General features: G+C 51.6%; 3 protein-coding genes across 3 annotated transcripts; 2 read left to right on the plus strand and 1 right to left on the minus strand.

Annotated features, from left to right (window-relative positions):
- The first annotated feature begins 144 nt into the window (after nucleotides 1–144).
- UCN3 (urocortin 3) lies at nucleotides 145–621 on the plus strand. Its single transcript, XM_010581031.1, has one exon. It carries the CDS (start codon nucleotides 145–147, stop codon nucleotides 619–621), a length of 477 nt encoding a protein of 158 aa, XP_010579333.1.
- A 7,097-nt stretch (nucleotides 622–7,718) lies between these two features.
- LOC104840232 (tubulin alpha-3 chain-like) lies at nucleotides 7,719–9,987 on the plus strand. The gene is made up of 3 exons (XM_010581032.1): nucleotides 7,719–7,932; nucleotides 8,130–8,278; nucleotides 9,016–9,987. The coding sequence occupies exons 1-3, from the start codon at nucleotides 7,755–7,757 to the stop codon at nucleotides 9,985–9,987; spliced, it is 1,299 nt and encodes a 432-aa protein (XP_010579334.1). The 5' UTR covers nucleotides 7,719–7,754.
- Nucleotides 9,988–14,466: 4,479 nt separating this feature from the next.
- Nucleotides 14,467–21,149, minus strand: LOC104840233 (tubulin alpha-3 chain). The gene is made up of 4 exons (XM_010581033.1): nucleotides 21,095–21,149; nucleotides 18,074–18,317; nucleotides 16,603–16,751; nucleotides 14,467–15,902 (listed from the first exon to the last, which is right to left on the minus strand). Exons 1-4 carry the CDS (start codon nucleotides 21,095–21,097, stop codon nucleotides 14,922–14,924), a joined length of 1,377 nt encoding a protein of 458 aa, XP_010579335.1. The 5' UTR covers nucleotides 21,098–21,149; the 3' UTR covers nucleotides 14,467–14,921.
- Between the last annotated feature and the right edge of the window lie 267 nt (nucleotides 21,150–21,416).

The raw sequence follows: 21,416 nt of genomic DNA on the forward strand, positions 1-21,416 counted from the left end.
GACCTGGGGGGAACCTGGGAGGTCAACCCAGGTCCATGGGATGTGGGAGGATGGCGGGACAACGGTGGTCTGCCCTGAGCCCCGCGGGAAGCTCATGCCCATCTCTGCCCTCCCCTCGCTGTTTCCACTGGGCAGGCCACCGCAATGCCCCACACCAGGCTGCTGCTCCTCCTCGCCCTCCTCTGTGCCGCCGAGACCAGCCGGGCTCTCCGCCTCTACAACACCGCCTCCATCTTCAGCTGCCTCAACGCAGCCCTCGCTGAAGCCCAGAAGAGCCACCCAGAAGAAAATGCCATCTTGGACAAGCGCAGCTTCGACTCCCCATTGCCAGTGGAGGCATCTGAGGAGGAGGAAGAGGAGGAGGGGGACACAGCGGATGAAGAGATGGGGAAAAGGACGTTCCCGGGGGAAGGCCATTACAAATATGTCTCCCAGGCGCAGGTGAAGGGGAAGACGTACCAAAACCGAGCCAAGAGCGACCGTCGCACCAAGGTCACCCTCTCCCTTGACGTCCCCACTAACATCATGAACATCCTCTTCAACATCGCCAAAGCCAAGAACTTGCGGGCAAAGGCCGCTGCCAATGCACACCTCATGGCCCAAATAGGGCGGCGAAAGTGACCCCCCCCCCATGGGGCAGGGGGGACTTGGAGCAGGGCTGGCTGAGTGGGGCCACCGCCCAGCCCCAGCCTGCCGGCCAGAGGGGACTAATGGCCATGTATGATATCAGTGTTGTATATTTTTGACCCATAGAGCTACCTAACTTTCATATCTCTTCTTCCTCCTTCTCTCCTTCCTGATCTCCTCCGTTACTCCTCCTTGACATTTCCACGCGCGGGGAAGAGGCTCGTGTCCACAGCAGGGCAATGGGACGTGTCACCTTGGGAAGGTCCCTGATTAAAGCTACGATCTCTTGAGTTTCCCATGCTTTGTTCTCCCTTCGCCTCCACAGGATGCTCGGTTGGGTCTGTCTGGGCCCATAGCCTTTCCAAAACATCCCTCCAGCTCAACCTCACAGCCCTGTTCCCACCACGGTCCAGACCCCACTCCCTCCCAAGTCCCCATACACAAGCTGTCCCTATGCACAATCATAACTGCATTGGGAAGGGAAAAGCAAGACTGGTCAGGGGACGTCAAGAGGGATTTCCCAGTTTCTTCTCCTGGGGATTCTCTAGGTTTTAAGGTTGTCTTGCAACCACCCCTTTCCCCACCAGCACCTTCAGCAGTCACAGCTGGGACAGTATCAACATCCCCATCCACGTGGCCCTTCGTGAGTGTCCCCAGGCCACCAGTTGGCCCTGGCCAGGGCCACCTCATGGCCTCAGGTGAGTTTGGACCCAAAGAGTTGCAGATGCCTCCCTGGCTGCTCCAGACACACCACATGGGGTCTGTCTATGTTGCCCAGTCTAACCTTGCTCACTTTTCCACCATTGTCCCTTTCCTGGTAGACCTCTGTACTGTTTTTTCAGCTGCTACAACTTCGGCTCCCCATACGCAGACCGTCCCCATTCACCCCGCTCTTATCCACCCTCCACTGAGCCTCAGCTCACCAAGCTCCCTCCCCTTCACCTTGGAGTACTTATCCCTTCCACTAAATCTCCCTTTCTCTTCACCTCCCAGCCCAGCTCCAAGATGAAACTGCACCTCTTGGTCTCCATTCCTTCATGTAGCAGGCATGGGAGGTGGAGAGATATTTGGCCCTCCCTCCCCAGGACACGTTTCCCAAGAGCAGAAAAGCAGGTCCCACCAGCCCCATCCAGGGCATGGCCATGGGGAGCATTCCAGGTGGGACATTATGAGGGGACAGATCTCCAGTTGAAGGGTTGGCACATGGACCCATCAGCCATCTGCAGAGACATAGCTGGACGCCTTCCCTCTTCGCCCCACTGGGCACCCAGAGGAGGCAACACAGCCAAATTCAGCCCCAGAGAGTTGTTGCAGTCTGCTGTAGCCTTGGACTATACGGCCCTTCATGTACACTGTACATAGCTGTCTGCATTTTTATAGCCCAACACCCTACACATCCATCCCCTATTGGTATATTGAGCTCTAGTTCAGCAGGATGTAGGCATTGTCCCCATTTTACCCCCAGGGAAACTGAGGCACACATACCCGCTCACATCTGGTCAGGCAAAGCACGGAAGCGCAAGGTCAGACCTGGCCAGGCACCCAGCTGGATGCACTCTCGTCCCTTTGTGGGTTTGGCCAGAGGTGTGCCGAGGTTGTCCAGGCTCAGCCTTTCGGATGCACAGGGCTATCTAGAGGAGCCTTGGAATAGCAAGGAGCAACAGAGGGATTTGCTCACAACCGAGGGAGAAATTACTGCTTTGAGCAGAATGTTGAAGAGGGTTTTTTTCCCCTTGTGCGCTCCAGTAAAGCATTGGCCAAAGCAGGGAACAGGCTTTTCCCTACCACCAGGTGCCAGGGGGAATCTGCACCAGCTCTGGTTGGGATCCTTTTCCAGCACCAGGTTAGACAAGGGGAACATCTCAGCCCTGTTCTAGTGCCTGGAAATCAAAATATCACATCCCTGGGGCTCACGCGGGGTCTTTCCTCTGCTCCCCTTTAATGAAGGCAATTAACATTGAAGCGACACCATGGGAACAGATGAGGCAAGGTTTTTGCTGGCACCAGGCTGCGCTTGCATGTGCAAAGCTGAGATGGAAACAGCAGATATCAGCTGATAGCAAGTGATGGGGAAAGCAGAGATCCTCCCTCCCCAGGTGCAACCCTGCAGTCTCACCCACACCCAAACCCTTCCAAAATTAATCCTCATTCTTAACCTCTGCCAAGCAAGACCGGGGATTGCTTGGAGGGGCTGAGATACAGGCAGAAGTCAGACAAGCCAGATTTCCTGAGGAAGCTGGATGGAAATTGGAGCACTGAAATCTCCATCAGCACCCACCTGGGTCTGGGAGCATGCAGAGCCAAGGCTGCCGTGCTTGGGAAGGACAGTGTTGTTGTTTGGGGTGATATGTTCATTTTTGTAAAAGCCAGGTGTGGATTTGGTCTTTCCTGCCATTTCATACAGGAACTCTCGGTATTGCACTCAAAACAATTGGTTTGCTCAGTCATGGGTGCACAACCACTGCACGCTCACTCTGGCCAACATATCCTTCTGCTTCCACTGCCAGCTCCCTTCCAGCCTCTTCATAATCCTTCCCCAGGCAGCCAGCTCTTCCTGGCCTCCAGGAACCTCCTCGTCCTCCTACTCCTCCTGCACGTGCCAATGCTCCAAGGCCTCCTTCACCCACATCAGAGCAAACCTGAGATGCTGCAGTGGCATGAGAAATGCTTGAGGAAGGGGTTCAGGCAGTGTAACTCGACGGACATTGAGCATCTGGCCAAAAATGCACTCCCACTGTGCAAGGAGGTACCCACGTTCACATCCATGGGGTCTTGGCTAGAAAAATAAAGCCAATTTCCAGCAGTGACCGTGGGCAGAGTTAGCCCATGCCCCACGGGACAGAGAGCACAGGAACACGGTGGCCTTGCAGAGCGTTACGGTAGGAGCTGAGACCCAAGCAGGGGGGTGAGATCCACTTCAGGCTGCAGATAAACCTACAGGGAACCATCCCTGGTGGCATGAGACCCTCTTCCTGAGGTGTCCTTTGCTGCTTCTGGGATGTCCTGTCCCACTCCTGGAATGTTCTGTCCCACTCCTGGAATGTTCTGTCCCACTCCTGGGATGTCCTGTCCTGCTCTAAGCTGGGTCAGGTGGGGCTGTGACCAGCTTACCCAGGAACAAAGCCACCTCCAGCCACCCAGGAGCTTTGCATGGATCCCCCTCAACACAATTTGTGACATGGACAGGAGTACATTAAGATGCAAAAGCTGACCCCGTTCTTCAGAGGAGAGTGAGAAACTGCCCCCACTCTCAGCCCCAACTCCATTGACTGGTAGACATGTGATTTGCTCTGCTCCATGTCCCTTTCACATGCTTTTGCTTTGACTCTTGGACTGTGGCCTTCCTGACCATTTTCTGGCGGTTGTGCCCTGGCAGAGTCCCATTTTCTGCCCTCCTTCTCAGAAGACCCCAACCCTCCCACTGAACCCGAGAAGGGTGGTGGGACAGAGGGGAACCCATGTCCAGGGCACTAGACCTTGAGGTTTAATAGTTCCCATAGAGGCAGTACCTGTGTCTTAAGTCTAGATCAGATTTTAAAACTCATGTTTCTGGCCTCTGGGCCATCCCGTGTCAGTGAGTTTCTTGCTTTTGTGTATGCTGCATGGAAAATAAAACCACTGTCTATCTGCAATGTGATGGACTCACTGGTACCTCTCAGTCCTGGCCTTATGCCGTATACTGTCACCTCTCTCCACAGCTGTCCCAGGTCCTCCAGGGCATCCATCAACCCCACATCACATAACAGCCTCAGCATCTCTGATGAAATTTTGCCACCTAACAGCTGTTCTCCCTATTTTAGAGAAGGGACACTGAGGAACAGAGAAGTCCCCTCTCCCACCAGTGTGCCAGAGGCACACAGGTCCTGCGCTTCCCTCAGGCAGTGGGACCCAGCTCCACAGGGTCCAACAGTCTCTGCACTGTTGATGGCCTGGGGCCAGGGAGAGGGATACTGCACGTGGGTCAGGGCAATCCCGAGCACAAACACAGGCTAGGCGATGAGCGGACTGAGAGCAGCCCTGAGGAGAAGGACTTGGGGGTGTTGGTTGACGAGAAGCTCATCATGACCCAGCAATGTGCTCTCGCAGCCCAGAAAGCCAGCCGTACCCTGGGCTGCATCAAAAGCAGCGTGACCAGCAGGTCGAGGGAGGGGATTCTGCCCCTCTGCTCCGCTCTGGTGAGACCCCACCTGCAGTACTGCATCCAGCTCTGGGACCCCCAACATCAGAAGGCCATGGACCTGCTGGAGCGAGTCCAGAGGAGGGCCATGAAGATGATCAGAGGGCTGGAGCACCTCTCCTATGAGGACAGGCTGAGAGAGTTGGGGTTGTTCAGCCTGGAGAAGACTCCAGGGAGACCTTCTAGCAGCCTTCCAGTACCTAAAGGGGGCTTATAGGAAAGCTGGAGAGGGACTTTTTACAAGGGCAGGTAGTGATAGGACAAGGGGTAATGGCTTTAAACTGAAAGAGGGTAGATTTAGGTTAGATGTAAGGGAGAAATCCTTCACTGTGAGGGTGATGAGGCACTGGAACAGGTTGCTCAGAGAGGCTGTTGATGCCCCATCCCAGGCAGTGTTCAAGGCCAGGTTGGATGGATCCCTGAGCAACCTGGTCTAGTGGAAGGTGTCCCTTTCCACAGCAGGGGGGTTGGAACTCGGTGATCTTCAAGGTCCCTTCCAACCCAAACCATTCTGTGATTCTATGCTGCAAAATTCAGGCGTGGCCTGGGTAGCTGGGTTGTGTTCAACGAGCCAGTGCTGCCCTGGAACTGGGAGAGCCTGGCTTTCTTGTGGGACCAGTGGTGGAGAAGCCATTCCAACCCCATGACATTACCCCAAGGCAGGATCCACATCCTGCAACTCCTGTCCATTCCCAGCAGATTCAGCAGATGTGCTGTTTGCATTTGGAAAAGAGGGGTGGAAAGTAGAAAGCATATTTCCAGCCCTGAAGAAAGCCTTAAAAATGAGCATCCTTAAATTAAAATAAGAATTCTTAAATTTAAAAAAAAATAATAATAAAATAACCCAGATACTCCTCACACACAAAAAAACCCCATCCAAAGCTCTGTTCCTGATTTTACAGAAAGCACTCTTAGACATCATGGGGAAAGCAATGCTGAAGGAGTACTTAAAAGCCAAAGAAACTCCGGACTCCATGGGTCTGCAGGTGCAAGCCCTTCAGAGCACCTTGATTACCCCACACAGCTACTCCTCCTGGGACAGAAACACCTGAACCCTTTGGCAGCAGGTGCCTTCAGGACGAGGGAGCCCTTTAGCATCATCTACCTGCTATAAAAGGGCCAAGAGGGAAGCAGGTAGGGTGTGTTTTTAGTGAGGTGGTTGTGTTTGTGGTGGGGGCTCCAGGTGGTTCAGAGCCATGGTGAGTAGCTGTGGGGCTTGGGTTTGCTCTCTGACAGCCATGGTTGGTTCTTCCCAGCTCTGCAGGAGGATAGAGCTGGAGGTAGCTTTTCTTTTTGGCTTGGGGGTTAGGTGTCTTGCTCTTGGCTGTGGGTTTCCCTGGGGGTGAAAGTGGTTGTGGGCTCTGGAGGAGAATGTGAGCCCTGGAGAAGGGGCTCCTGGGGGTGCAGAGCTTGTGCTTGGGGGTGTCCAGCGCTGGGTTGGCCTTGGAAGCCTGGTGTCCACCTCTTCCTGGCCTGGGGAGGACTACCCTGCTGAAATGCCTTCAGACTTGCCTGTTCTCATGTGTGAAGATACTTTGAAGGTCTTGCTGGTGGCATCTGATACAAGGCTGAGCTCGGTGCCCATCTGATGCTGCTGTGGAGCTGAGGCAGACCTGGAGCAGGGGATGAAGGTCTGTCTTTGTAGAGACTGGCTCAGAATCCCTGTTCTGGCCCTGGTGTGGGGGATTAAGGCTGTTCTGGGACTGTTTGTGTAGGAAGAGAAATGCAGTGGTGGCTGTGGGCTGATACATTGGATATCAGCCCTCTGGGCAGGGCCCTCTGCTTCGGTGTAGGATGTTGCTGCCCTGTCTCTGTGCTTGGTAAAGTTCTTGCTGTGCCAGGCTTCTTGCATAAAGGTAATTTGGAGTTGCTGTTCTGGGTCTCCAGGCCACAGCTAAAAGCAGGTGGTGAGGGCAGGCTAAGCACATCTGAAACTTTTCTATCTTGTAGCTCAGGGATTCCTGAATGGGATATGGTTTTGGGTTGGTTTTTTTTTCCGCTAGTAAGCCTCTGTGAAAGTCTCTATTCCAGTGTCTCTGAAACCAAAAGCCTGGCTCTCACAGCCTCCTGTATCAAGCAGTTCAACAGCTCAGCCACACATTCTGCATAGGGACTGTTCCCTTTGGTTTAAGCCAAGAGCAGTTGCTTCATGGGGCAACTGCTAGTCTGGTATGGAGAAGATGAAGAATTGGTCACTGCCCATGATTGCCTGGATCATCTCTAGCTGTCTTCAGCCAGCTGAACCTGCATGGCTGTATCTAGTCTAAATGGAGATGAGAAACTGCTCTGACAGTCAATACTTGAAGCCCAAGAGCACAGGCTTCTCCCATGAGAGAGAGGCAGAGGTCTTCTGCTGCTGCCCATCTGGGTGGGGGGAGGCCTGCCTCTACCTCCTTGGGAAGGGCATGGCGGGGGGAGCTTTGCACTGCTGTCTAATGCTGGCTGGGGTGAATCATTCCCCCCTCCTCCCAAGCTGAGAGCACCATGTGAAGTACCTGGGAAGGCTGCCTGTGCGTTGTCTTCTGCTCCAAGGCAGGATCAGCAGAGGAGAGAGAAGAAACCATGAGCAGCTGGACTTGGTGGCCTGCTCCTGGGAACAGGGCTGTTGAGCAATGTATCGATTAGTGCTGGGATGCAGAGGGACCTACTGCGGTGCCCTAATCTCTGTATCTGCCTTGGTGGGAGACTGCAATGTCTCTCTGAAGGCCTAATGCTTAGTTGTTGCTCGTTCAGCAGCTCTTGGGAGCCTGCTATGGAGAAAATGTCCTGGCTGCCACCAAGCTGGGCTAATGCTCCTCTTGTCCCTAGGTTGTTGGCCACATGTTCTATCGACACCCTGATGTGCCAGCTTTGGTCTAATTCCTCAGTGCACATTCCTAACCTCCTCTTCTCTCCCATCCCTGTGCAGAGGGAGTGTATTTCTGTCCACATTGGCCAGGCTGGTGTCCAGATGGGCAATTCCTGTTGGGAACTGTATTGCCTAGAGCATGGGATTGAGCCAGATGGCATCATCGTCTCTGCATCCTCAGGGCAAGCAGGGTCTTCCTTCGGGACTTTCTTCAGTGAGACAGGATCAGGAAAGCATGTGCCCAGAGCAATATTTGTTGACCTGGAGCCCACTGTCATTGGTAAGTCATGGAAGGTCTCCAAACCTCATGGGGGTGGAGGGAAGATACCTTCTCTGACCTGAAGGGTGGTGTTGGCCACGTAAACTGTTGCTGGGGCTGCCAGCATCCATGTGAAACCGCATCTAAATTAGTGCGAGTAACTTGGTAGACAGTGGATCTTGTGACAGTGACACTCATGAGACTTCAACTTCCTCCAGATGAGGTCAGGACCGGGACCTACCGCACACTTTTCCACCCAGAGCAGCTCATCAGTGGCAAAGAAGATGCTGCCAACAACTATGCTCGGGGCCACTACACCATTGGAAAGGAGGCCATTGACTTGGTGGTTGACAGGACTCGTAAAATGGTAACAACCCTGTGGAGGGTCTTCTGCATTAGGACTCTTGTTGCTGTTGTCCTGGCCATCAAGAGATGCAAAGCAGATTTTGGTCAGCTTGACCATGCCACTGTGACCTGGAACAACATGACAGGATACATGTGGGTGTATTTCTTGCTGGTTGGGACTTGAGGGGAAAACGAGGGACTAAAGATGCCCCCAGCCTAAGGAGAAAAACAAGCAGTTGTGATTTGTCTAGGCAAGATGGCTTTCTCCTAATGGGTGTAGTGTCTGCTGTGTCAGTCCTGATCCAACATCTCATCTCAAACCATGTCACAGCTCAGCTTCTGGCTACTGTCTCCCCTTAGGCCTCTCCTCCCTTGTGTGGTTGCCTCTGGAGTATAAGGTTTCACCCATGTAGACCCTCAGAAGTGCTGTGATAATGCTAAGATACTCTTGATTTAGGTAGAACCTCTTAGTGGCTTTCAGACTTTTCCTAATCTTCATGAGTCCCTATCTGACCTAATATGTCACTCAAACCAGGCTTTGCTTCCTGCTAAAAGAGGAGATAATTTAAAAGTAGTGGTGTTTGCTGTGTCTAAAAGATCTCACCTGTTAGAAGTGGAAGGTGTGTGTAAGCACCTTTAAGTTAAAAAAAAAAAGGCCTTAAACTTGATGGCTGAACACAGTACTTGAGCTTAATTTAAGTCCAAGAAGACCGGAATACTTCCAACTTGGTCCTTCTAATCTTTTCCTTGGTGTTGCAGACTGAGCAGTGCAGTGGTCTCCAAGGGTTCCTGGTGTTCCACAGCTTTGGGGGAGGCACAGGCTCTGGGTTCACCTCCCTCCTCATGGAACGGCTCTCCGTGGAGTACAGCAAGAAGTCCAAGCTGGAGTTCTCTGTGTACCCAGCCCCGCAGGTCTCCACAGCAGTGGTGGAGCCCTACAACTCCATCCTCACCACCCACACCACCCTGGAGCACTCGGATTGCTCCTTCATGGTGGACAACGAAGCCATCTATGACATCTGCAACCGCAACCTGGACATCGAGCGCCCTACCTACACCAACCTCAACAGGCTGATTGGGCAGATAGTCTCATCAGTCACTGCCTCTCTGAGATTTAATGGTGCTCTGAATGTTGACCTGACTGAGTTTCAGACCAACTTGGTGCCCTACCCACGGATACACTTCCCACTCACCACCTACGCACCCATCATCTCGGCAGAGAAAGCTTACCATGAGCAGCTGTCAGTGCCGGAGATCACCAATGCTTGCTTTGAGTTCTCCAACCAGATGGTGAAATGTGACCCGCGGCACGGCAAGTACATGGCGTGCTGCCTGCTGTACCGGGGCGACGTGGTGCCCAAGGATGTGAACGCGGCCATTGCGGCCATTAAAACACGCCGGTCGATCCAGTTTGTGGACTGGTGCCCCACAGGCTTCAAGGTGGGTATCAACTACCAGCCTCCCACGGTTGTGCCTGGGGGAGACCTGGCCAAGGTGCAGCGGGCCGTCTGCATGCTGAGCAACACCACGGCCATTGCGGAGGCGTGGGCCCGCCTGGACCACAAGTTTGACCTGATGTATGCCAAGCGAGCCTTTGTGCACTGGTACGTGGGGGAGGGCATGGAGGAGGGGGAGTTTTCGGAGGCCAGGGAGGACCTGGCTGCCCTGGAGAAGGATTATGAGGAGGTTGGAAGGGACTCGGGAGATGGAGAAGAGTATGATGACGAATAATATTTTTACCTGTGGGAAGGCAGCTTGGATGGAGCCATTTGTATGCTAGTCTTGCAATTCCTTCCAGAGAAGGGAGTCGTGGGCTAGGTCTGAGGAAATGTGACTTGGAAACCCTGCTGCTTGGCCAAAAGCAACTCTTTGGTCAAGATTTGTATATGCACAGTGTTGGCTGAATAAATGGTAACCAGCAAAACATCTTCTCCTGTCTTGATGTGCCACCTAAATGGCTCATGGGGGGCCTTGGTGTGGGGTGGGGGTGTGTGGTGGCTGCAGGGTGGTGGTTCCCATGTTGCCTTGGTCACTGCAGTCCTACCTGTAGGGTTTTCCTGCTTCTAGATGCAGGGGTGAGCCCTGCCAACTGGGGTGGGTGACAGCATGACGTGAGTCATCTGCCCTGGAGTGGAACTGTTGTGTTAAACATTGGGGTGACAATCCTACTTGGGCACTGGCTGCCCATGGTCTGTCCATTTTCTGAAACAGCTGGCAGTGGGGTTTCTGTGCTGTTCTCTGCTCCAGTGAGTAGCAGAGAGTGGGGTCTGGTTTCTCTGGTGTCCTGCTGCAGTACAGAGCCCTGCTAAAGCAATCTGTGTCCTGCTGCCAGGGCCAGGCATGCCTGGAAGTCTAACTGGAGGTGAGAATTCAAATACCTTGGCTGTCTGTCAGTCTCCTATAAAAGCACCCAAACACTGTACTAGCTCTAAGTTCTAAAGCAAGGAGCTGTCTCCACAATTAGACTTCATCCCTCTTGTGCTGGGTGATGGCTGTTCCCCAGACATGATTGCTGCAAGAATCCCTGCAAACAGCTAATGAACTGAAAAGCAGGGTTTAATTTTGATCTCTGCAGATCCCCTGGACTGCAGCATGTAACTTCCTCATGGGGGACTCTCATCCCAGTAGGTGATGCAAGAAAAGGATCTGGCTGGGATGTGGTAGGGAAGCTGGATCTGCAGTCAGGCTGTAATTGAAGAGCTGACAATGCTGGCTCTGGGTTGCACTGGAGGAAGATTTAAACAACCTGAGGCAAGGGGGGGGGTGGGGGGGTGGTTTTTATTAAAGCCTGTCTCCACTTGCTGGGCTCCTGGGGCTGGCAATGTCCCAAGGTCAACAAGGTGGGAGCTCCTGGGGGCTGTCTCACCTCCAGCTGCCCTCTGCCTGGGGGAGCTATACTGGTGGGACTGGCAATGTGATGACTGCAGAAGAGGGAATGAGCTCTCCTGTGCCTCCTTTGAACCTTCTGGCCCCACCAGATGCAGTTTTATGTGCTGGGAAAAGCCTCTCTGAGGAGGGCTGCTGCAGACCCCATAGTGATGCCCAAACTTCCCTCCAGCAAAGAAGGAGGGGACAGAGCAGAAAAAGTAGCTTGGGCAGGTGCAATGCCAGCTCTGCCTTCCCTTTCCTGGGTACTTGGCCAGCAGCTAAGTGAGGGTTGCTTTTTTTTTTTTTTTTTTTTTCTGGTAGTGGGAGCTTTTCTTCTGCTCAGCACAGGTGTCCTGGGATAGGGGTTCTGTTTTGGGGTTCATGGTCTGCCCTTCTTGTGGCCCAGTGGCAAAGCAAGTCATCTCACTGCCCATAGGCTGGGTGCTGAGGAGGGAGGCACAGCAGCCAGAGTGGCTGTACCAAGCCTGGTGGCCTGAGGTTGCATCTAGACCATCTCATTTTGTGATACTGGAAAGGCTTAATCTCCATGGACCTGTTGAACACTCTGCGTTCTTGGATGGTTGACCTCTGGCTAGCAAAAAGTACTTCTTTTTTTCTTTTTTCTTCTTGTTTTAAATCTTCTGGTGTGCCCAATAGCTCTTGAAGGCAGAGCTGTATGGTGGGAGCTGGCACACAGCTTACCCATGCTGGGAGTGGAAGGAAAGTCTGGCTGTTGGCCCATTTGGGCCATGTGCATCTCTACAGCCACAGCATGGTCCTGCCCACTGCCCTGACAGCCTTGCAGCTCCATCGGGGAGTTTTTGTGAAAGCTCGTGGGCTTCAGGCTCGTCAGCATGCAATGGCAGCAGGATCCTTTCTACCACATCTGTGTGTGATGGCCCTAAGCTGGACCCAGAAGTGATAATGGAATGAGAAAGTTTGTCTCCTAGCCAGATGAAGACCATGTCCCCCTGTACTGAAGACTAACCCCTTTAAGCAGCCTCATTGCCATTGGCCCCAGGAGGACCATGCTCTGCTTCTCCAGAAGCAGCTTTTGGCTTGGACTGGGGCTGTGGGATGGAAGCAAGAGGCAGCAGGTGCTGCTGGATAGCACTAAGGAAGAAGGAACTTGCCCAAGACCTTGTAAGAAGTCCGTGACAGAGCTCTGCGGGCATCTTGAGCATCCTCCCTGCAGGACAATGATGAACAAATCTGCCCTGACTCCTGTGATCTACCCTTATTGCAGTATGAATGAATGGTGGTGAATGGGCTGGAGAGATGTGGTGGAAACACAGATGTGTAGGCTGCTCCATGTGTTGCTGTTTAGTGGACTTTTTTTATGAGACCAGCTTTGCTATTCCAGCATGTGGGTAGGAAAAATGAAGCTGAAACTGTGCAATGAAGTGTGTGCTGTTCTTGGGTGTGAGTCTGTATGATCCACCGTTCATGGAAAAGACAAAGCGTTGCCTATGGTGATCGAGCTGGAGATGCCAACTCCCCAAAAGTCATGGGATCACACTCCCTCCAAGGAAAATCCTTTCCTTCCCTTCCTCACTGTGTTTGTGGGAGGACAGGAGCCGGTCTGTGCTGACAGACATACTGGAGTAATTGATTTCAGTAATAAACATCTGCTCCAATTACATGAGTCCTGGTGCTGTGCTGATTGCTTTCCAAGCTGCAGGAGCATGTGGCTGCACTCTTGCCCTTGCTCAGCCATGCTGGGTTGGCTTGTGGCTTCAAGTGGGAGTGATGCTTGCTCCATGTCCACCCCAAGGTGCTGGCACTCACGTTTTGGGGGGATTTAACCAGTGGTTTCCAGATGTCTGTGGGGAATTGAGCCACCAGGGAAAGGTGGCAGCCCTCAAGACTGTGCTTGGAAACTTCCCAGCATGTTTACCTGTGGGTGCAGAGACTGAAGTCATCTTTGCTCTTTTAAAAAGCATCTTTGAGCCCTGAACAGTCTCGGTTTTGGCAAATGGAACAGTTACTGTTGCCCTGTGAAGGGTTATTTTCGGTGCTAGGAGCATGGTGTGGGGACAACCAACTGGAAACCCAGGAGGGGGGTTGGCCCTGTGCCCAGGAATCAGGGGGTGGAAAGTGGCCACCTAGGGTGGACAGGAGACCCACTCAGCCCCAAAGTCTTTGGGCTGGTCATCTTTGGGGCATCTCAATGGGCTCCATCACTCTAGCAGAGCTGAAGATGAAGGGGAGGCCCCATCAGATGAGGCGGAAGCTGGTTACCACTCTCAGAAGGACCAGCCTCAGAAGGTAGTCTGATGCTCAGCCTCCCCAAGAGCAATGGGCCATGCCTAACACTTTAGGTCAGGCAATCTCACAGCAGTGAGTTGAGCACAGAGGAGGCTTCAGCCCAACAGGGATCTTCCTAGGGGTCCATCTACTGCCCATTCATGCTGTCAGGACCCCAGCTTTTCAGGCTAACTGCAGCCAACAATGAGCTCTGGGCTCCTTCTACCTCCATCTTCCAAGTATAGGACACAGCAACAACCCCCCTTTCCTCTAACCAGCCCTGGCTGTACCTCCCCACACATCACTTTGGGAACATCTCCAGAATCATACCCCCATCAGGGGAGAGGGCAGCTGAAGCTGCAAGGTATGGAGGAGGTCTGGGGGGAATGTCTGACTCTGCTTTGAGACAGAGCCCAACACTGAAATAAAGGGTGGATGTGAGGCTATGGTACCCAACAAAGCGTAATGCAACAGCCATGAGCAGGCCACCTAGAGACTTAATTCAGCACGGAGCCAGCTGTTCTCCTTTCCCATTGACTTATGAACAGTCCCTCTCCATATCTTATCAGGGGCATGTCGTTGCTCTTCCTCCTGAGTCACCCCATCACATGGGCCTGGCTCACCTCCCCAGGGCAAACTCCAACCCCAGGCACATGGGGTTGGTTTCACACCCACACCAACTCCTGAGCAAGACCCCCCAACCGCAACCTATAGCACTACACCAACAACCAGAACTGGCTCAGGAAGCAAACAAGCTTTACCAAAGATGGTGAGGAGGCAAGACCCTGTGAGAAAGGTGCTCTTTACCCAGGCACCAATCCCATTACAGCACTAGTCAAACTGGGGATTCCCTGCCTGCTCCCAGACATGCATCCCTTGGGCTGCTCTTGGAGGTGAGAAGAACAACAACCAACTCCAAACAGACAAGACCCTGCAGGATATAGGACACTTCCCTCACAGCAATAATTACAGTTGATGATCCTCACAGGTGGCCTACCCAGAGCACACCCTTATCGGCACTTACTGTTCTCCCCAAGACAACATCCATGTGGTAGGGACCTCACCACACAAACACCCTGGTTAAATCCAAAGAACTCAGAGCAAAAAAAAAAAAAGTCTTTATTCAAATACAAAAAGACAGTTGCATAGAAGTGTACAGGTGCATTTCTAATTAAAAGGTGCTTTTACAGTAAAAGCCACAGCAAGAGTTTGCTATTTCAGCCAAAGCAGGCAGCTTGCAACTTTCCCCTCGACTAGAAACGACGATCCTCTGCCTAGGCAGGATGCATCCCCAACACTATGTCAGGCACTTATTCAGCTTCACTCGTCAATAAACAGCAGTGTGATAAAGCTTGAGACACCCATGCTATAGAACTGCACTATGAGCACATAGACTATGCAAGCAGAAAAGGTATAACATGTCAAATGGTAGCATTGAGGTTCAGGACAGTCCTTTGGCACCTCCAGGCACTCAGGACCAGTTTAGCCTGATGACAGAAGGTTTGTATTTCATCCGAGGTTTGACTTCACTAAGAACAGACTGCAGTTTGTTAATACTCATCCTCATCAGCCTCATCTTCTCCATCTCCTGAGTCCCTTCCAACCTCCTCATAATCCTTCTCCAGGGCAGCCAGGTCCTCCCTGGCCTCCGAAAACTCCCCCTCCTCCATGCCCTCCCCCACGTACCAGTGCACAAAGGCTCGCTTGGCATACATCAGGTCAAACTTGTGGTCCAGGCGGGCCCACGCCTCCGCAATGGCCGTGGTGTTGCTCAGCATGCAGACGGCCCGCTGCACCTTGGCCAGGTCTCCCCCAGGCACAACCGTGGGAGGCTGGTAGTTGATACCCACCTTGAAGCCTGTGGGGCACCAGTCCACAAACTGGATCGACCGGCGTGTTTTAATGGCCGCAATGGCCGCGTTCACATCCTTGGGCACCACGTCGCCCCGGTACAGCAGGCAGCACGCCATGTACTTGCCGCGGCGCGGGTCACATTTCACCATCTGGTTGGAGAACTCAAAGCAAGCATTGGTGATCTCCGGCACTGACAGCTGCTCATGGTAAGCTTTCTCTGCCGAGATGATGGGTGCGTAGGTGGTGAGTGGGAAGTGTATCCGTGGGTAGGGCACCAAGTTGGTCTGGAATTCAATCAGGTCAACATTCAGAGCACCATTAAATCTCAGAGAGGCAGTGACTGATGAGACTATCTGCCCAATCAGCCTGTTGAGGTTGGTGTAGGTAGGGCGCTCGATGTCCAGGTTGCGGTTGCAGATGTCATAGATGGCTTCGTTGTCCACCATGAAGGAGCAATCCGAGTGCTCCAGGGTGGTGTGGGTGGTGAGGATGGAGTTGTAGGGCTCCACCACTGCTGTGGAGACCTGCGGGGCTGGGTACACAGAGAACTCCAGCTTGGACTTCTTGCTGTACTCCACGGAGAGCCGTTCCATGAGGAGGGAGGTGAACCCGGAGCCTGTGCCTCCCCCAAAGCTGTGGAACACCAGGAACCCTTGGAGGCCACTGCACTGGTCAGCCTGCAGCAGAATAATGTATATTTACTCCTTTCTGTTAAGGACAGGAATAACTATCCCAAATAAGGCAGCAATAAATTCTGCTTAGAGCACTTACTGGCCAGAGTGCACCCAATCCCTAGAGTGAATTCACTCAGTGTTTCACTCTACTGAGCATCCTAAGTATACATGTGTTAATCAATTGCAGCGTTTCCATGGAGCTACCGTAGGTAGCTCTGTATGGTCAGATGGAAACTCTTGGCAAATTGCTCCATTATCAGCTCAGTGCATACCTCAGCACCCGAGAGGTAGCATGTGAGCCCTAGGAGACATCTCAAAAACATTTCACTGACAAGCATCCAAGTACACTGCTACCATCCTGCTTCACTCCTATCAAATGTGGAGTTTGGTCTCCCCAGCCTGGCTACTGCAATTGCACAACCAGGGTGTGGCTTCCCTGTGGTCAAAAGTCCTTCTCTTCTGTCTCTTAGCTTTAGTGTTGTGTCAATTCATACATGTATGATATGCAATAACAGTTGCTTTTAGGGCAGGCATACAGGTTCAGATGGCCCCTTGCTTTACTGAGCCCTAAACCTAATCACAGCAGCAGCCCTTGGAGCTCACATAAAGGGGTTTTTCTTTTAAGACTTTTACCCCAAACCCAAAGTTTAATTGTATGGTCCATGGTGTGTTATTTTAAGGGAAAGACTGTCTTTTCTCTTACCATTTTGCGAATTCTGCTGAGGACAGTGTCTATAATCTCCTTTCCGATGGTGTAGTGGCCACGGGCATAGTTGTTGGCAGCATCTTCCTTGCCACTGATGAGCTGCTCTGGGTGGAAAAGTGCATGGTAGGTCCCAGTCCTGATCTCATCTACAGAAGGAGAGGCAGTCATGAACAGCAGCACACAGTTACAGGTTCTGGACATTAGTGTGACAGAGTAAAATACATATCAAATCTACCAGGAGCCCACATGAGATGGCATCATGGCATAGTTAGTTCAGACTGGAAATAGTGGAAGGGGTAAGAATAACCCTGTCCAGGCTAATTTAGCAGGGTCCCACTATACCTCCTCCATATTTGCCCAGCAGCTACCTTGAGATCCTAATGTAATTTGGCTTAAAGAGTTAGGACACTGTCTACTTTTCCAACATTATTGTAGAATTATAGTTACCACATACAATTTGTTCCTCTACTTGTTGCAAAGCATCTTGAGGTGGCTGGAAGCACTACCTCCATCCTCTACTCTACAGCACACTGGAGAAGAGACAGGGTGCCTCCAGTGTTGACATTTCTCCTAGACGTACCTGACCCAGCTTCAGGCACCTTATGAAGACAGGCATTAGGAGCAGTTTCTCTAGGCTCCATGCAGTCGACAAATTTGGAGTCACCTCCAGAGGGTATTTAAACCCACTCAGTCTCAATATTGAATACATTTCGTGTTCTGTTGGCTCGCTCACTAGGTTCCCAATTTAATGCCTTAATAAGGTTCCTAAAAATTAAATGGAACGAAAACAAAAGTCTACATTCCTTCCATTAGATGAAATAATGAGGCACACATCCTAGATGGTAAGATAGGAGCAAACACTCGGTAGAAGCCGAGAAGGCAGAAACAGGTAGATGGATGCAGGTGGTTGGGAGCCATTTCTACCAGTTCCTTGAGCCAAAAAAGAATTTGTTTTCTAGGAGGGTACTCTAAATCAAAGTGCCACAATTGAGTCAAACACCCAGACATCACTAAAGGAGCTGGGGCTGCAAGGGGAAGTAGAAAGCTTGCAGTAGCAAGACACCTAGTTTCCACAGAACGATGAAATGTGTAGCACCCAAAGATCTTTCACAGGTAGCATTAAAACCAGATGTACCACATCAGGTCATAGGATGGTGTAATTCAGTCCAGAGCCACTGAGGTTAATAAACCCACGCCACTTTACACCTGCTGAGGATCCTGCTTAAGACAGCAACTCTCTTAAAAGGAGGGATCAACTAGAGACAAGTTAGTGTAGTAAGAGTAATAGGTTTGTCACTCCCAGGTCCATTTAGAAATGCAAACTGTCTCCTTCTCATGGCTGGAGACATTTTACTAGAGCAGAGGAGTGGGAGCTTCTAGGCAATATGGTCAGCAACATGAGCCCCAAGCAAGAAGGGTCAGGAGTCACGGTTGAAGATGCCACAACACCCAACTGCCCCACTATTACCAATGACAGTGGGCTCCAAGTCTATGAACACTGCTCGGGGCACGTGCTTCCCAGATGCTGTCTCACAGAAGAAGGTCTCAAAAGAAGAATCCACTTGTTCGGACTTTGGTTCCGCAGGTTTCATCTGCTTGGGGCCAGGAATGGTCCCATCCGCCTGGATCCCATGCTCAAGGCAGTACAGCTCCCAGCAGGCATTGCCCATCTGCACGCCAGCCTGCCCGATGTGGATGGAAATGCACTCCCTCTAGAAGGGGGAAACGGCTCGTTAAGGCGATTTTTAGACATCCTGTGACTTAGCACTAGCCCCCGCAGCTCTCATTTGAGCCATTTGCTACTGCGGATGATTAGGGAAACAGGCAGCTTCCACCCACCGCTGGGATTTGGAGCGAGGATCAAACTGTGATCTGCAGGGCAGCTGGACACAGCCGAGCCGCACATACAGCATCCCTAGGAAGGGCTTTCCCAGCCCAGGGGAGGAGGAAGGAAGGAGGTGAGGGGCTTCATGCTGAGCCAGGAAGCAGCTGAGCAGTGCTGGCTCCTCACTCAATGCTCAACTGGCCCTGCCATGGAGTGGAGCAAATGTCAATCCCCCAGGTCCCAGAGCAATGGAGCATGGGGGACAACAGCTCCAGGCTCCCTGATCCAAAAAACAAACAAACAAAAAAAACCAAAAAAACCACCTCTGCACCAAACAAGGAGAAGCCAAGCTTGGGAAACCCACAGCCAAGCTGGGAGTCACAGCAGGAAACAAGGCTGGAGGAAACCAGCAGTCACCTGGGGCCAGAACGAGGGCAGGCTGACACCCGGGGAGAGGCTCGGAGTCCCAGTTTAACCAGGTCACCCTCCAGGAGCCTCTAACTAACTCCAAGGCAGTACTGAAGGTACTGGCATCTTCTGCAGACTTTTGATGGTTGCATGCTTCCCTGGGTAATTGGCATCTCTGCTGTTTCCACCACCCCAAGATCAAAGCACTGCTGCAGCAATATGACAGAGCTCCCAAGCAGAGACTCCCAATTACTGCCATGCATGGCATGGGGCAGTGCTGCTTCCCAAGGGATCGCCATGAAAGGGAGTTGGTGAATCCCACCTGGCGATGGCAAGCAGTGTGGCTGATCCCATTATTTGTCACATCGATGGGCAGCTTGGTTCAGGTCTCACCTCATTTCACACCACAGACCAGTCCTACCCAGAGCCAGGAGTCTCCACACATAAGCCCAGCTCCTCTGCTCCAAGTAGCCCACTCTGAGCAGAGCATAACAAATGCCACCCACAGCCCCGTTGTCTCAGGGCTGAGAGGATACTCTGTGTGCACACACCCCTAGGCATAACTATCCTGCCAGATTCCGTCCCTTGAAAGTCACTACCCTTTTGGTAACGCTAGACAGTCCTGGGCACCAACCACTTTTGGCAGTAGCCATCAGGAGAAGGATGCAATGCAACTTCTCCCCTATTAGTCTCCAAGCATAAATGTGCCAAGACATTTCTCAGCCCTCAAGCGACTCCAGTGGCCACCACGTGCCCAGGTCATCCACCATAAAGCTAGACACCAACTGGATGAATGCTCCTGGTACCGCAGAGGGACACCAACCCTTTAACCCACAGCTGGCCAAACACCGCTTAATCCCAGTCTGGGCTGAGACCGCCAGTTCTGCTGGGTGTGGAGGCTGTGTTTAAGTCCTCCCTCTCCGAGTTGATATTTGTACTATGTGGGAAATGCTGACTGCCATTTGCCCATCCCTCTCAGCAAGATGGTTGCAATAGCTCCTCACCACAGTTTGCAAGGGTCAGCCCCACAGCCGCTTCACCAGTGCTAGCTGGGACAGCTGCTCTACTCACTATCCTCTCCCAGCTCACTAGTCCCAGCACCTGCTTCGAGGGAGCACTGGTATGTTCAGCCCAGAACACAGGGAATGGGAACAAGAAAAAAAAAAAAGAAAGAAAGAAAAGAAGAAAAAAAAAAGAGGGGCCTGCTGGAAGGAAGAATGTGCAGCTTTTTTCTCCACTTCCCCCCCCCACACACCTCAAATATGCCAGAAGGTTTTTGAGATCCCAGATCTCCAACATTTGCATCAATATGAACTGCATTTTACAGACTCCAGCTATAGGCAGCCTATTGTTGTCCAGCTGATTTTCCCATTGGAAATACCATGTAAATGTTTAACTGTTTTATAGCCAAGACAGACTCTAGAAGCCAGCAGATAAAAGGAAAAGTTCAAAAGCTGGCTCGCTAGGAGTTACTTTGAAGTTTTCTTCCATTTGCAACATGCAAAGGGACACCATCAAGTTTTCCAACAAGTTACTCTTTTGCATTCCCAGTAAGGTGACACTTGGGTTATTCTTTACATAAAGTTTCAGCAAGATCAGCCAGCACTGTTCAGGGTTGCAGTTTTCAGATCAATCCACTTCAGTTTCACAGCTGCAAACTCTTTAGAGCAAATATTCAATTAAAAAGCTAGAAGGAAGAGGGACTTTATTCATTTAATATCTAATCCCAAGGGTTTGTAGCAGACAAAGGCAACATGGCAGCTCACTCCCAAGGAAAAAAAAACCTAAAGGTCTCTGCAAGTTGCACTAGTTCCCTGTGTCAGCGCAAGACTTGAAGTGTTAAACTTTGGGAAAAGGGCCAGCAGCATCAAAATTTAAACTTTAGTCTATCACATAGTTGTGTATCGAGATATGCTGGTTTCCCAAAAAAAGTAAAACCCAACTTGCATTAAAGAGACAGAAACTTTGCAACTCTACAGACCCCACCTCAGGAGCTGCAGACTCAGAGTGAAAAGCAGCAAGAGGCCACCTAAATAGCTCTTCTCCAACCAAGTCCCTCACTTTTCCCTTATAAGGAGCAAACATTGAATCAATAAACCATAAGGTAATCAGCAATTAAACAAAGCTGTTTGGAATTAACATCCCTGAGAAAAAGGAGAGAAAAAGAGCAAGCAAGCTGCTTAGCTCAGTACACTTGCAAAATATACAAACTGTATTTTAAGTTTAGACTAATACAAATACAAGGCATGCTCTTACCATGATGAGACTGGAGGCTTGCTAAGATCTAAGTAAAACAGCTGCTGCCCCTGCCTCTCCCTGCAACTTTATAGCCCAGGAAGGCTTGACTCCACCTGAATATAAAGAAGCTTTCTGCTAGCTTAAAGGAGCAGAGCTCTTTTTCCTTTGCATCCCTAGAAATAGCAAGGGGTAAAATGATCTATTAGTGTCTAGCTGGTGTGATTTCTGTGATTAAACAGCCTTGGGTACAGTTCAATATGAAATTTTTTCAGGGTTTTTTTGGAAGAGCCTCAACTGGGGGGGGGGGGGGGGGGGAGGGAGGGCGCGAGGTTGGGGGGGG

Source organism: Haliaeetus leucocephalus, unplaced genomic scaffold, assembly GCF_000737465.1.
Source record: "Haliaeetus leucocephalus isolate CR32 unplaced genomic scaffold, Haliaeetus_leucocephalus-4.0 Scaffold751, whole genome shotgun sequence".
Taxonomy (NCBI): domain Eukaryota; kingdom Metazoa; phylum Chordata; class Aves; order Accipitriformes; family Accipitridae; genus Haliaeetus; species Haliaeetus leucocephalus.